Source organism: Melospiza georgiana, chromosome 4, assembly GCF_028018845.1.
Source record: "Melospiza georgiana isolate bMelGeo1 chromosome 4, bMelGeo1.pri, whole genome shotgun sequence".
Taxonomy (NCBI): Eukaryota; Metazoa; Chordata; class Aves; order Passeriformes; family Passerellidae; genus Melospiza; species Melospiza georgiana.
In genome coordinates, this window is record NC_080433.1 from 39,415,275 (window position 1) to 39,429,433 (window position 14,159).

Genomic DNA, 14,159 nt, shown 5'->3' on the forward strand with positions numbered 1-14,159 from the left:
ATAAGCAAAACAAAATATGTCAGTATTTCCTAAATCACCAGAGCACTTTTTCAAATGAAATACTTTATAGGGAGTCATGGCTTCTCACTATGTCAGTCTGACTCTGGCAAAGATGGAAGCCTCCTTTATCTGCCCTGAAACTTTGGAGTTTACTTGTGACTGATCATCTGAGGCACCTCAGCACAATTCCACTTAAATTGAAGTAATAAAAGTCAGTGCAAGAATATCCTAGGGTAAGTGCTATAAACTAAGAAGGCATTTAAAAACTGCCTATGTCTTGGGGAAAAAAATGCAATTTATAATGGAAAGTAGTATTATATGGGTATCTTAGCTCAGAAGAAGTTTTGGTACACACTTGCTGAATAATCAGTTCACCTCTATTATGGTTTTAAGAGCATTTTTATCAGTGGTAAAGAAACGGAATTATATCTCTATTTGTCAATCATTTACCTATGGTATTATCCGGACCTTTAGACTTTGTGTATGACAAAAAAGCAGCTAGGAAAAAAATAGATGATAAAAGCTCTGCTCTGCCCACAACTCCAGTTACCTGAAAAATAAAAGAAGAAAAACCTTAATTATTATTAAGTATTTATTGTTATTTGATATTTTAAGATAGCATTTATTGAGTTTTTATTAATAATCTAGGTATGCCATTTATATGTTACTAGATATTTATTATTATATAGATAGCAGATCTCTAAGGAAGTATTCCATAGAACACAGGAGTTACCAATCTCCAGGAGCAAGAAATTGGGTAAGGAAAGTAAGAGGTCAGTGTTGTTGAGCAGAGAACTGTTGGTCAAACTAAAGTGAAAGAAGCAAATGCCCAGGCATAGGAGGCGAGGACTGGCAACTTGGGACAAAGCTCAGCTGTGCAGAGATGGAGTGTGGAAGGCCCAGGCAAAGCTGGAACTGAACATGGCAAGGGACATAAAGAATAACAAGAAAGGCTTCTACAGGTAGGTTAACCAGAAAAGGAATGTCAGAGGTGTACCTCCCCACACCAACAGTACTGAAAAAACTGATAACAATGGACAAGGAGAAGGCTGAGGTACTCAACATTTCTGCCTCAGTGCTCAATCACAACCTCTCTTCCCTTGATGAGACAGAGAGGAGTGGATTTTATGAAATTCAGAGAAGAGTTAAAATGCATATGGCAAAGGGTTGTTTCAGAATCCCCAAAGAAATACACTCATTCCCATGTCGAAAACTTTTCAAAAAATGCTGAATTGAAACCAACACTCAGCTATGGAAGACGGGTCATTATGCTCATGGTTATTGCAGTAGCCGCTGTGCTGCCTACAGCACCTTCTGGGACCACCATTCTTCCTCACTTGTCCTCTTCTGTAGTGCCTCTGACTGCTTCCGAATTTTTACAAGTAACATGGCTGAAAAATAGCATGTTGTCCTGAGGCAGATGGTCGTATTTAGCTAAGGAAACTGCATAGCTTGTGATTTAACTATGACGATGCTGAAAACTGACTTTTTTCGATCTGGACCCAGCTAGAAAGTTTTATTGCTAGTACATTCTTGGTCAAGCATGATTGATCCAGCACAGCATAAAATGAGAAAGTAACCCAGTACCCAAGGTCACAGTGTAAAGAAAAGCATTCTAATCTGAATCTGAAATCATACTCTAGTATTTCTCTTGGGACTACAGTATGTTTACCAAAGAATTCACTGAATCACGCACAGAGAGAGCATGTTTCACCATTGGTAAGACACTACAGTTTGTGTTAATATTTTGAAGAGCACCTAAGTATTTGTTTCCAAAATATCTTAAGATGTTTCAAAGATTCCTGGTCTGGAATCTAAAATTGTCTAGCATTAAGACATTAAAGAGAACTTTATCTGTAGATCAGTTGAAAGAGAACATTAATAAAGCATGTTGGTGTGCCTCCACAGTTGACTGCCAACAAAAGAGAGGTTCTATTTCTGGATACAAACGTGACTTATGAGAGAAAATTCCAGCACTCACGACGTTAGTTGACATCCTGTAGTTATAAAGGTGGTTTACATACTTCTGGCCAGAACAGTAGCAAAGCAGTTAGCAAGACTGAACTTGAATTGTAAAGATAAGGACAGATGAATCTATGGGGCTGTTATTCAACTCATGTCCTAAAAACGTCTTCCTCAGAAAAACAGATATCACTGCAAGAGCCTAGCTTCCTTCTTAACTCAAGCAGAAAATTATCTTCTATTTATCCCGTTCTGATAACTTTTCCAGGAAAAAACTGTTTATCTTAAGATAGGCAAAGGGTTGAAATATTTATGTATTGTATCTGCTGTTTCAAACTCCTGTACAGGTGATTAATAAGTAAGAGATTAATTTAAAGGAATTAAGACCAAATACCTTTCAATTATACTTTTAAAAGATAAAAATCCAAAAATCCTAGTGCAAACATACATCTAACATACACCTAACATTATTACTTCCTCTTTTCTGCGTAAGGAAACTTCCATTTGTTCTTTTTACACACTGAAAGAGGTGAGGGTAAGAAGAAAGCAAGCCCTTATCTAACTCTTCAGTGAGTACCGGGGTACAACAGCAGGGGGACTGAACTAGAATTGCGTTTGGCGGCGTTTCCAGCCAGCAGCAGCTTGTAGCGATCCTTGTGTTGCAGCGCCCTCACGTGGCCGACACCAGGCCTTACACACGCTCTGCCTTACACAATGAGCTTCTGTTACACAACGCGTTGCAGGACCCGCACGGTGCTTCTTACTAACTCTGATGGCACAGCACTAAAAGCATCTGTGCTACTTGAGGCAGAATCTGAAAGTTCAATCATAATAAAGAATCAATGAAATTTGGAATTGAAGTGATAAAATTACCCTGGCTGATCTAACCTGTGAGCCACTAACCTAAGTCACTGGAAACTTGCTAGCGCTGCTGCAAAGATGCTGCCACATTTACTACAAAGAGGAAAAGCCAAATTCGGCAATTTAAAGCATGGTTTTTCAAAGAACCAGAAAACCAAATTAAATAAAGAATTTAAATTTTTTTAACTCATATTTTATCCAAGTTTTTAAAGGGGTTGGTGCAACCTCTTTTAAAGCAGGGGTTTCCTGCTTTGGAGCAAGCAGGAATTTTTAGGTGCCGAACTTCCTCATTTTAAACATTCCATTAACTTCTAGCCAGGACATATTAGTAGCTTAAATAACAACAACCTTTATCAACTCAATTCCTGTAAAATTTGCTCAAAATGCAAAGATGTAGGTTTCTTAATTATTGCTTAAAGGGATCTGTACTACTAGTGAATAAGAGATAGATGCAAACTCTTTACCCAAAAAATCAGGACCAAAAAATTAGAACATAAAGCCCTCTCATTTTATTATAATCAAAAGACTCTGTTCCCCTGTTCCCTACCCAAAAAAACTCCTTCCATTCCATAAAGTGGTATAATCTTCAAAGCAGCAAAAGATTCAAACATTTTCAGTTTTCTGAAAATAAGCTAATACTATTTTAAAAAAAGAAAGAGACAGGGCTTTGCAATACCTGTGTACTGAAATCCAGGAAAGCAAATTGAAGGGGAGCAGAAATAACAGCAGAAAATGCCAGACATCTGCTTTATCAGATTTTCTGGCAGAAAGAAATCTAATGAATAGTGATCACAAGAGTTCATTTCCTCCACAACATTGCAAGCCTGGTTGGCCATTAAAAAGTGTAAAATCAGAAACCTTGTACAAACAAAGCTTTTTGGTTTCTTTTTTTTAATAGCAGTGAAGAATTCCTTCAGAATCAAAGAAAAGAAGAGAGGAGCGAAATGTATCTCTTCTTCCTGGAATGCTTTATGTTAAAAAAATGGAAGGTTTAAACAGAATTGGGCCTAAGCCGGCTATAGCATAGGAACAACAATCCTAGAGAAAATCCCACCGAGACAGACAACTGACATAAAAGAAAGCAGACAGAATGGGCATGGTGATTAGCCACAAGGGGTTCTGGAAATGCATTAAGAGGCATTCATAGTATTTGCAAAATAGGATACTGTATGAATCATCACAGAACACAAATGTCTACGTAAACTGAAGTCATAAAAGCCAACATGAATAGCAGAGACCTAAATTATTTAGTAACTAAATTCATGTTTCTTTAATTATTTTCCAGTAGTTGCATGTAATATAAAACAACTCTTGAGCATGGAAATTTGTCACTTCCACCACTCACTGCAAAGGAAAAATTAAGTACAAATGAAATCATACTTTCTGAAGTTATATATATATACAAGCAGATACAAACACCATGAAATTTAAGTTTAATTAACAGGGTTCAAACAAATTAAGCACATTACAGCTGTACCTACCGCTTCAGTATGTATTGGGTGCACTGCAAAGAGCAAGGATGCTACTACACTGCTCCTGTTGTCCAGGAAGAGCTTACAGACCTTGAGGAAGACTATGCAAACCACCACATGAAAGACCAGATTTAGAAAGTGGTAAGAAACTGCATTTAACTCGCTGAACAAGTAGTTTAAGCGAAACGTTAGAACTGTAAGGGGACGATAAGATTTATGACTCCTCTCCTGAAAGAAAACAAATAAAACAATCAGTCACCACTAACTTACAAAATTACTTTCACTCCAAAATACCTTCCTTAACACATATCCATACCTAAATCTCCTTCCACTGTCAGGCATCTACCTTGAAAACAAAGATTTGAAAATCAGTAGCCAAAAAAAAGGCAAAAAAAACAAAACAAAAACTTTTTCCTCTAAATGTGGTTAAGGATTTTTTTCAGTAAAAACATACTACTTGAAACTTCACTGGGGGAATTTAGGAACCTTTTTAACAAGCAATGAATACAGAACTAAATGGCATCTGGAAGCTTTGGTTACAGGGTTATATGAAAATTATGTATCAGAGTCTATTTACAGAGCTAGCAAATAGTATGTCACAAGGAACTAACCCTGTAGGTTATGAACATAAGAAAAGATTATAAAGTGGAATGCCTTGATAAACAGAGAATGTATGAATGGGAGAGAATTTTTATTCATTTGCTCAGCAATAACACCATGTGTGACTTTTAAAATGGTATCAAAATCCTTTAGCTATTGCCATTTAACAATGTTTATCAAGAGCCTCAATGCCAATGCAGCTTTTCAGATAATACACAGCCACTCTATATGATTACAAATCAGAAACTCTGAATTCATATCTATCTATCTATATAATATATATATATACCTAAATAAATTTAAAGGAGTCAATATCCTAATCCCAAGCTTTGTTGTTTAAGTTTTATTTTTCCTTCCAGGTTGCATTCAGAAATAAATGCCCTTTCATGGCAATAACTAATTTGAAAAGAGAAAAGAAATTGGTCAGAGTTGTTCAATTTTGATATTGCAATTACATAGAAAATAACATCATGCAGCTGTGTGCTGTAAGTACAACTTCATCTTCTTACCAGCTCTTTTATTGAACAAAGGGAAAGAATATAAGCTACAAGTGTTCCTGATATTATTGTACAAAACACTAACACCACCAAATTCCATCAAATCCAAGCTGTTCTGTTAAAACCACACTAGGGAAAAGAAGTGTAAAAACACTCTGCAAGGTTTTTTTAAATTTCCTAAATGTTTCAAATTGTTTCACAAACCACCTACCTCAGACATTGGAGTGCCCCAGAAGTCATTCTGAAACAGATTTCTTAATGGAGTAGAAGGATGCAAATCTTTATTGTCCAATATTGCTGAAACATCATCAAAAACAAACCCACAAAAGAGACTGTTCCAGTAGCAGGCTGCCACCACACCAACTATTAGTGCAGCTTCCTTCAGGCTTACGTCAGCCATCTTCTCAAGGAGGTTTCATGGACAGAAACTGAAATATACGTAGAGAAACTTGAGTAGTTTTACTTACTAAACTTGATTTAAAAAGTCAAATTAAGACATCAAATACTTTACAAGTTAATGACACTCCATACCTATAAATCAGTAAGATTGAAAAGTTTTTCCTCAAGTCACACATGTAACATGGCTTGGTGTTTAAAGGAGATACTCTCATTAAAATATCTTACCCTTAAAAAGCCTTACAACAGGTAGATACACTGCTACTTTTCATGTTTACTTGTGGGCAAAGAAAAAAAAGCATTGATAATAAATTGTTATGTAGCTTTTCCAGACAGCTATTGCAGTTCAAGAGAGTGGTGTAAACTGATAAACTATGAAAAGTAAGTTCTCTGGAATCCTGAGTAATTTAACATACACAAATTCTTAGTTAGCAACGAGGCAGATACTGTGTCAATTATTTATGGGGTTTGGATTTAAAGGTGTTTCTCAAAATATTTCAAAATACATTAAAACTAAACCAAACTTCAAACATTTTGATGAACAAACTGGAAACTTGTAGAATTTCATAAATACAGGGGTTCAAGGACAGGTAAAGGACATTAATAATGTTAAACTTACCATTGAAGGTCACACAAGGCCCATTAGCATTCTTTGTAGAAGTTCATGAAAAGGTAATTTTTTTCCTCAACTCTGCCAGTTGCTCTGATGTCACGGACTGTTCATGAGACTACTGTCTAAAAAATAGTATGCAAAAAACCAAAATTAACTTTATCTTGTATTATTTTCTCTCATCTTGCTTAACTTCCTAAGCCCCAGAAATTATTGATCAGCAGTTTTATGACTGTTTACATAACATTCTATGGGTGAACTGATCAAAAGGTGAAATTACAGTGTATTGGGTTGTTTGAAAATACTGTTCTGCCTCGGAAGAGTAAGAAGGTAACTACAGGTCAAAGGTATTTCTTTTGAGCACTAGTGAATCTGCATAGACCACTGCCAACTGCTGGGACTGATGGTACTGAAAAGCTACACAGCTGAACACTGACTTCATTTTGAGAAATGGACTTGACTGAACAAGAGTATTTTCCCCCCAAACTGTAGAGGGGGAGCATCTGTAAGGATACAGAGCAGCTAGTATTAGCCAGATTATGTGGATCCATGAATACATAATGACTGAAGCTTTATGCTTATCACAGTTCACACATCAAAGCTGATGAACTATTTGAAAGCTACAGTCTGCTTTATTGTACTAAACCTGGAAATTCTGGTGATTTTTTTTTCTCTGGTCTAGTGTGCTTTTTAAAAATTGTGTTCATATTTATCATAAAACATGCTGAACTCCATGGAAAGGACTCATAAGGATCACTGAGTCCAGCTCCTGGCCCTGCAGAGGACAACCCCAAGAACCACACAATGTGCCTGAGAGTGTTGTCCAAATGCTTCTTGAACTCTTAATACTCCACACTTGAACTCTTAATACTCCCCTCTTGAACTCTTAATACAGGCTCCAAAGATCTAGATAGATGATCTTGTTTGTAGTTTGGAGGGTGGACCTGAGAGCTCTCAATCACTCACCACCACAACTAGTGGCAAAGGAGCAGTAGGTCCAGGAAGGAATACACGTGCAACAAGATGCAGGTGCAGCTAAACTGAAAACCAGGACACCTATAATTTCAAAGAAATCAAAACAAACCATTTGGTGTTCCTCACATAATCGCAGTTAAGGGTTTTTTAGTACTTGGAGCACGGGCTATTAATGTTACTTCACAAAGAAAGCCTTTTTTCAAAGTTGCCACCACCTTTGCAATTAACAAAAACAAATTAAAAAAACACCACAATGTTGAAGGATGTTGTGACACCTTTTTCATAGAATGACACAATGGTTTGGGTTGGAAGGGACCTTAAAGATCATCTAGTTCCAATCCCTCTACCATGAGCTTGATCCAATTACTTTAAAACACTAAGATAAGTTTACAACTGAACATGTCTGTGATCCTCTTGGCAGACAGAGAAATCTTATTAAAAAAAGAAAACAAAGCATGCTACAGGAATACACTTTTGAACTTTAACTCATTACTTTTTTTAGATCCCCCTTCAAAGGTGGATATGAAACATGCTTCTACCCTGCCAGAATTTAAAACTCCTTTTTTGCAACAGCCTCTAAAGAGTCCCCTTCCTACTTCTTGAAGTTCACTAATTCTACTGAAAAGGACCTACAATAAACATGTCAGGATTTTCCAACATATTAGCCTTATTTTAAATACTGTGACATAGTAATATTACCACACAGAACCAACTGTAAGATTTATTTAAATTCAACCTTTAAGAAAAGGTTTTGTTAGGTGTTTCAACACTTATTCAGAAACAGCTACTGTTACCCAACTAGCAAAAAATCAAAAATTGATTCCTAAGTACTGCATCTTATCAAAACGGAAAGCTTAACCAGCCTTAATTATTAGCTCTTTCAAATTTTAGTAGGTTTTCACTTTTCCACACATGGAAAAGTATGTCAAAACATCTACTATACTATACTATACTATACAATACATCTACTATACCTATCCCTTAATCCCAGGTGATTCTGATGCTTCCACAAGCCTCTCTGAACTTCTGGCATTCCTTCCACCCAGAACTCCACACTCTACACTAATGTTGACCATGCTGCTCCCTGACAAAGCTCCATTTACCTACATGACAGCTGTAGGGAAAATACTGTTTTCATTTGAATGAAAGGGAACTCTTAAGCATAATTAAATTCAGATATTAGATAAATACAAAGTTCATGTTTTAGTGGTTAGCCCACCATCAGAGAACTCCAGAAAATATCCACATTTAACACGGGAAGCTTTTATTGCAATTCAACTTTGCACATTTTAATCACAGATAAAATTACAACTACATGCAAATACATGGCTATACCTTGGTCTTTCAAGGCAAGTATTTGAGTCACAGACACTCCAGACAATCCTGAACAGGTTTACTGAATTTACTGTAGGCAATGAATATATGCAACAAAATGCACTGTTCTGGTTTTAGCAGCAAGTCACCCACCATACTGTTTGAACTGTATCAACTTAGTAACCTTTAAATCATCACACCATACCCCTCTAAAATTTTAGTTGTGTGCTAAAGCACCAGGTCTTGAAAATTGAGAGGCATAATGGAAATCTGGTAAAGCCCTCATATCCAAGCACTCTGCTTCCAGGCTAAGCACAAAGAGAAAAAGGGGAAATGTAAGGCCACATAAAACCTGTAGATTGCACAAAACTGCAGTACAGGTACTTTACTCCTTCTGACTTGCATTCTGGCATTCTAAGGTCTTATTTTCCTGAAATATACTGTAAAGATACACAGGGTTAGGAAAATTACTTTTTTCTACCTGGTCTGATTACAGAGTACTTTTAATGTTCTTGCTGACCTAAAGCATAAATATGGAATAAAAAAAATGCAGTCCTTTATGTTAGCGTAACAATGCAGATTTTGAGCAAGTCTTGCAATCAGAACCACTACTTCCTATCTGCTATTGTAGCTGGGTCCACCCTCACACTCCAAGCTCCAAACCTGCAATGACCATCAACATGTTGAGAATGCAAAACTAAACCAGAGCTTTCTAAAAGATCACCCGTACTTGGTAAGCCAGGCAAAAGTATGCCTGCCCTTAAAGTCAGTGGAAAACAGCAACCACTTCTTGGCAACCAAAATAAATTTCACATCAACTAATCTATTATCAGTTTGATGTTGGAAAGAAAGAATCCATGTAAGGAGTATATTAGACTGAGAACCTTGCAAATCACAGATGTGCAAGAGGCTGCTGGAGCCTTGATACAACTGGGCTGCTCATGTGAGTGGATATATTCTCCTTCTTACCAACTGACATGTTGATCAAGCCAAGTATGGTCTTGCAAGTGCCAGTACTTCACTTCCAATGATGGATGTATTTGATAAACACCTGCAAAATGCTGCCTAACAACTTCTTTGCTAAAACAGACTTGCTGCAAGGGAGAACCACATCACTGCCTAGTCCTAAACATGCAAAGAGACTGACCAACCCTCAGGTTATTTTTTCATCTCACCTACCTGCTACTCTCACAGTTACTAAGACTGCCCCTGAGATACCTTAGGCAGCCCTTGGGCTGTATGACTGCCAGCTTGTGGTTTAGTGCACAGCCACAGAGCTACCATTTGACTGGATGAAATCAGGACAGACACGTACTTCCCATACTTTATTACAAAGACTTCTGTTGAATGCTTTAATTTACAACAATATCTGACCATGTCATGAAGAATATACAGCTGAAAACAACGAACAGCAAGGTAAACCTTAAGAGTCAGAAAATGCACAGTAGTCATAAGAGCCAACTGTAAAAAAAAGAATACCCAGTCTGTGCCAAACAGCTTATCATTGGACTAAATCTCTTAGGCTGTTTGGCACAGAAATCTGCACTTTGCACGGCACCGTTTTCACATTTGTACAGAGACACTAAATGGAAAGGACAGAAGAGAACCAGCACTCTCAAGCCCATTTGGCTCATGAAGTACATAGTTATCCTGGTCCAGCTTCTCGAGATCACTCCAATAGTTCATCCAGTCTTCAACAATAACAGGCAAGAGTAAAATGTAAGAAAGTTTCACAAAACTGAAAAGATGCACTGACAAAAAAACAAGTAACAACCACCAGAAGAGCCAAAGCACCTTTAGAAGGTAAGAAGACGCATTTCTCAATGATTGCTACTAAATCCATGACACTACGGATGGTTTAGCACACCACATGTTGCAAGATGAAGTAGTCTGCATAAGAAAACTTCTGTTGCAAATAAAAAATGCATAATGATGTTCTAAGAGTATCCTCAGTTGGGAAATTTGGGAGTGCAGAAGCCATTTTCTGTCCATCAATTTAGGAAAAATTGGCAAGTGTCTATCTTGGCAAGAACACAGCTGCAATCTTGAAAACATGCAAAAGCTATTTAGCATTCCATCATTAGCTATCTGCCACCTTACGTTAAAAGACCCTTGCAGGAACACATATGTTTTTGTCTGTTAGACACATCTGACTATCAAACTTTAGAAACTTAAACATACATTTAAATTTTTTTCTTCTACTGAGTAACGGCACTTGCATGGATTGAAAGGCATTAACAACAACGTGTTATGCCAATTTACTAAAAAATAATCAGGCAATACTAGAGATTTATTTACTAGAGACACAAACTTTATTAATCACTGAAGGTTCTGAACTGTTTAGAACATCACTTACAGTTCACACAGAAACCTTCAAATTATCAAAGGTGGAAGAAAGTGAAAAGCTGTTAAAATCACTCCTAGGGTTATTTTTATTTTTATTTTTAAACAGGTAAGCAACTCATTCATCTAAGAGCTGGTAGCTGAACTGATGAATATTAGCACATATATACAAACAAATAGCACAGTCACTTAAAACCAGCATTTTTAATTAATCTTTTGAGGCTTTGCTAACATCCTAATTTGTGTTGCCTACATGCTAACCTTTATTTTTATTCTGAGTCAAAGTGAACATTTTGTGCTGATTATTACAAATGTTTACTGACAGAGAGATATCATAATTTTGTTTCTATTTTGCCTTTCCAACAAAGCCTTAAACTTTATCTACTCATGCCACTACAAGGTACAACTCCAATAGGAAAAAACTCAGATGCACAGCTGAAATTTAAATGATTGGGCTTGAATCTGATCTAGAAAGTAAGAAGTATTTGGGAAGATGAGAGGAGAAATGATACAAAACATGCCTGAATTTCCCTTTCATCTTGCTGAAATCCTAAACCAGGATAAATATAACAAGAAAAAATTTATTGTGAAAACCTTCTGCAAGGTTTTTGCTACCAGATCAAGAGGCATGGGACTACTAAGAAATACTCTTCACTGCTCAGGAAGGCCTTCAGCTGTCTCTTCACATGGTTCTGAAGGATTAACCAGAAGAGCACTGGCAGTTCTGATGCAAAGTCAGAACACGTGCTGCAGGCCAGATGAAAATCTCCCGCGGGGAAAGAACTTGCGGGCAACCAGGCAGCGGGACCAACACTGGGACATTTTAGGTTACTCTGATACAAACAAGGACCAAAATGTAACACAATTTAAAATGGGTAAGATTAAGCTGCTGGTTTAGCTGCTGGTTTAGCTTCAATACGTTGTGAGTAGATATATTGCAACTGGTACACATCAGTTGAAATACAAACCACACAGGTCTAGCTTGTACTTTATAACTCAGAAACCTAAATCAGTAACAAAATTTCACATTTCAATGTCAAGCCTTTAGGGGGTTTTTGCTACATTCAAACAGCAGCAAAATAATGCCCGTCCTATTTAGAGGAACTACATAAAACATCTTTTGTGGCCTCACTGATGCAAAAATAGTGTCTCTAAAATAACACTTATCACCACTCTCACCGTTCCATAAATGCAACAGCACAAACTGTATGCTTGTTTACTCCAAAGAATAAATGAACAAAAGCTACATGTGAGGCATAAGCTGAAAACACAGCCTTCAGACTCTGCTACTCTGTCCTTACTTAGTATGCTGGGTCTGTATAAGATTTCTTATGTACTTTAAATAACATTCCATTAGGCTTTTCATAGTGCAGTTTCTGTATTAGGTCTTTGCAAGGGCACACTGTTATCAAAGCTGTGATTTAACATGTATGCCTGACTCTTCTATCAGAGCAGGTCAAACTGCTCACTATGGAGCTGACTTGATTCCTTGGCTCCAGAACTGTAAGTATCTATTCCCACTAAAAGAAGATTCACTTACACAAAGTTCATCGTGTGAGACGATGCAAAACATACTGATTTACTTGGTCCAAGCCATGCTGTATTTTAAATGTTTTCTCATTTAAAATGTGTGGGGTTAATACTTCAATTCCTTTTACTCTTTTTTCACTTTTGGAGTTTCAATGCCCACCTCAAATCCAAAAACCTTTTATTTCTGCACCAATGGTCTTTAGTAGCTGCACTATACAATTACCACCCAGATATGGTTTCACTAACAGTAAATGTAGAAATGTGTTCTCTGCTGATTCTGCAACAGAACACTCAAAAATGCTGATGCATATTAAATAAAGCACATTAAATCGCTATACTGGCATTAACAGCTGGTTAAGATGATGAAGATGATTAAAAAAAAAAAACCTCCTGTACAGGAGCATTCCAGCATCAATGGATTATTTTCTCTACCACAGAAGGATTCATTTCCTGAAGGCTTAGTTTGTGGCTAAGGTGCCATTATTTTCTTGTCACTTCCTACACCTAAGAAAGTCCATGCTACTAAGAAATCATTGTTTTACACCTAACCATAATTAATTTTATTTTTAGTAACATTATCCATTCATTAAATACAACCCAGTCTCTTTCCCTTCCCTAACTACACAGTTTGCCTTTAGCACCCAATATGAAACTATAATTAACCAACCCCTGGCTGAGATATAGAAGTCTTAGGAGTTGTGCTGCGACTGCATAGCTATACAAACTGCATAACTATAACGAGTGCAAGGCATCTTGCATCTTGTCAGTCTCCTACTAAATATCAAGGATATACTGATCAAGAGATAGCAACAAAAATTGAAAAGAATTATTAATCCAAAAAAGGACAAAAGTACAAAGATAACGTTATATTCGCCTTTCTCTTACCATTAAAAACAAAACAAAACAAATCCACTTCAGCTCTCCGCAGCTGTTGAGCAAACAAATACAAAGAGATAAATACGCCTGGAATGGTTACTAGCTTTCTTTTTTTATTTGAAAACATGTCTTCATAACCCTTTAACTAAAACACAGGATCCCAAACTTTATCAGCTATCAGACCTCTACCAAAACTCAGACTTGCTGGCCAGTAGTACCCAAAGGATACAAGTAATTTATAGGTGTGCTTTCCCCGCGCCTTCTGCCCCCACCGTTCCCTGCCCACCCGAAGCGCACCCGTACCCGGGCAGCCCCGCAGCCCTGCCGCCGGCCGGGCAGGAGCCAGCACGCTGCCCGCAGCGCTGGGGCGAGGCACGCAAGGCAAGGGCAGCCTGGGCGGCGGAGGCGGCACAGCCGGGGCGCGGTCCCGTCCGCCGCTCAAGCGCCGCAGTCAGCGGGCGAGGCCGCACCGCAGCCCGGCAGGCGCGGGGGGCTCACCGACGGGGCACGGCGGGCACGGCCGGCGGACCGAAAGTACCGCGGGCAGCAGCCACACCAGGCCCACTCCTTCCTCCCTCCCTCCCTCCCCCCAGCCCGGCAAGGCCCGCCGCGGGGCGCGGCCGCAGCGCCGTGCCCGCCCTACCTGAGGCCGGCACCACCGCCGGAGCCGCGGCCCCGCCACCGGAGCCGCCACCCACCGCGCGCTCCGCCGCCACCGCCGCA

The 14,159-nt window shown here is 38.3% G+C and overlaps 1 protein-coding gene across 2 annotated transcripts in view; it reads right to left on the bottom strand.

Annotated features, from left to right (window-relative positions):
* Positions 1–14,155, bottom strand: part of TMTC3 (transmembrane O-mannosyltransferase targeting cadherins 3) — a 28,360-nt gene extending 14,205 nt beyond the window's left edge. Inside the window, exons 1-6 of one of the 2 annotated variants that reach the window (XM_058022802.1) lie at positions 14,080–14,121; positions 13,446–13,488; positions 6,408–6,523; positions 5,604–5,820; positions 4,305–4,523; positions 451–550 (exon numbers count right to left, since the gene is read on the bottom strand). In XM_058022802.1, coding sequence (XP_057878785.1) covers positions 451–550; positions 4,305–4,523; positions 5,604–5,792 — 508 coding nt within the window. In that variant the 5' untranslated portion in view covers positions 5,793–5,820; positions 6,408–6,523; positions 13,446–13,488; positions 14,080–14,121. Of the gene's footprint in view, positions 1–450; positions 551–4,304; positions 4,524–5,603; positions 5,821–6,407; positions 6,524–13,445; positions 13,489–14,079 lie in introns of both variants that reach the window. The other variant, XM_058022801.1, reaches the window with a different exon arrangement.
* Between the last annotated feature and the right edge of the window lie 4 nt (positions 14,156–14,159).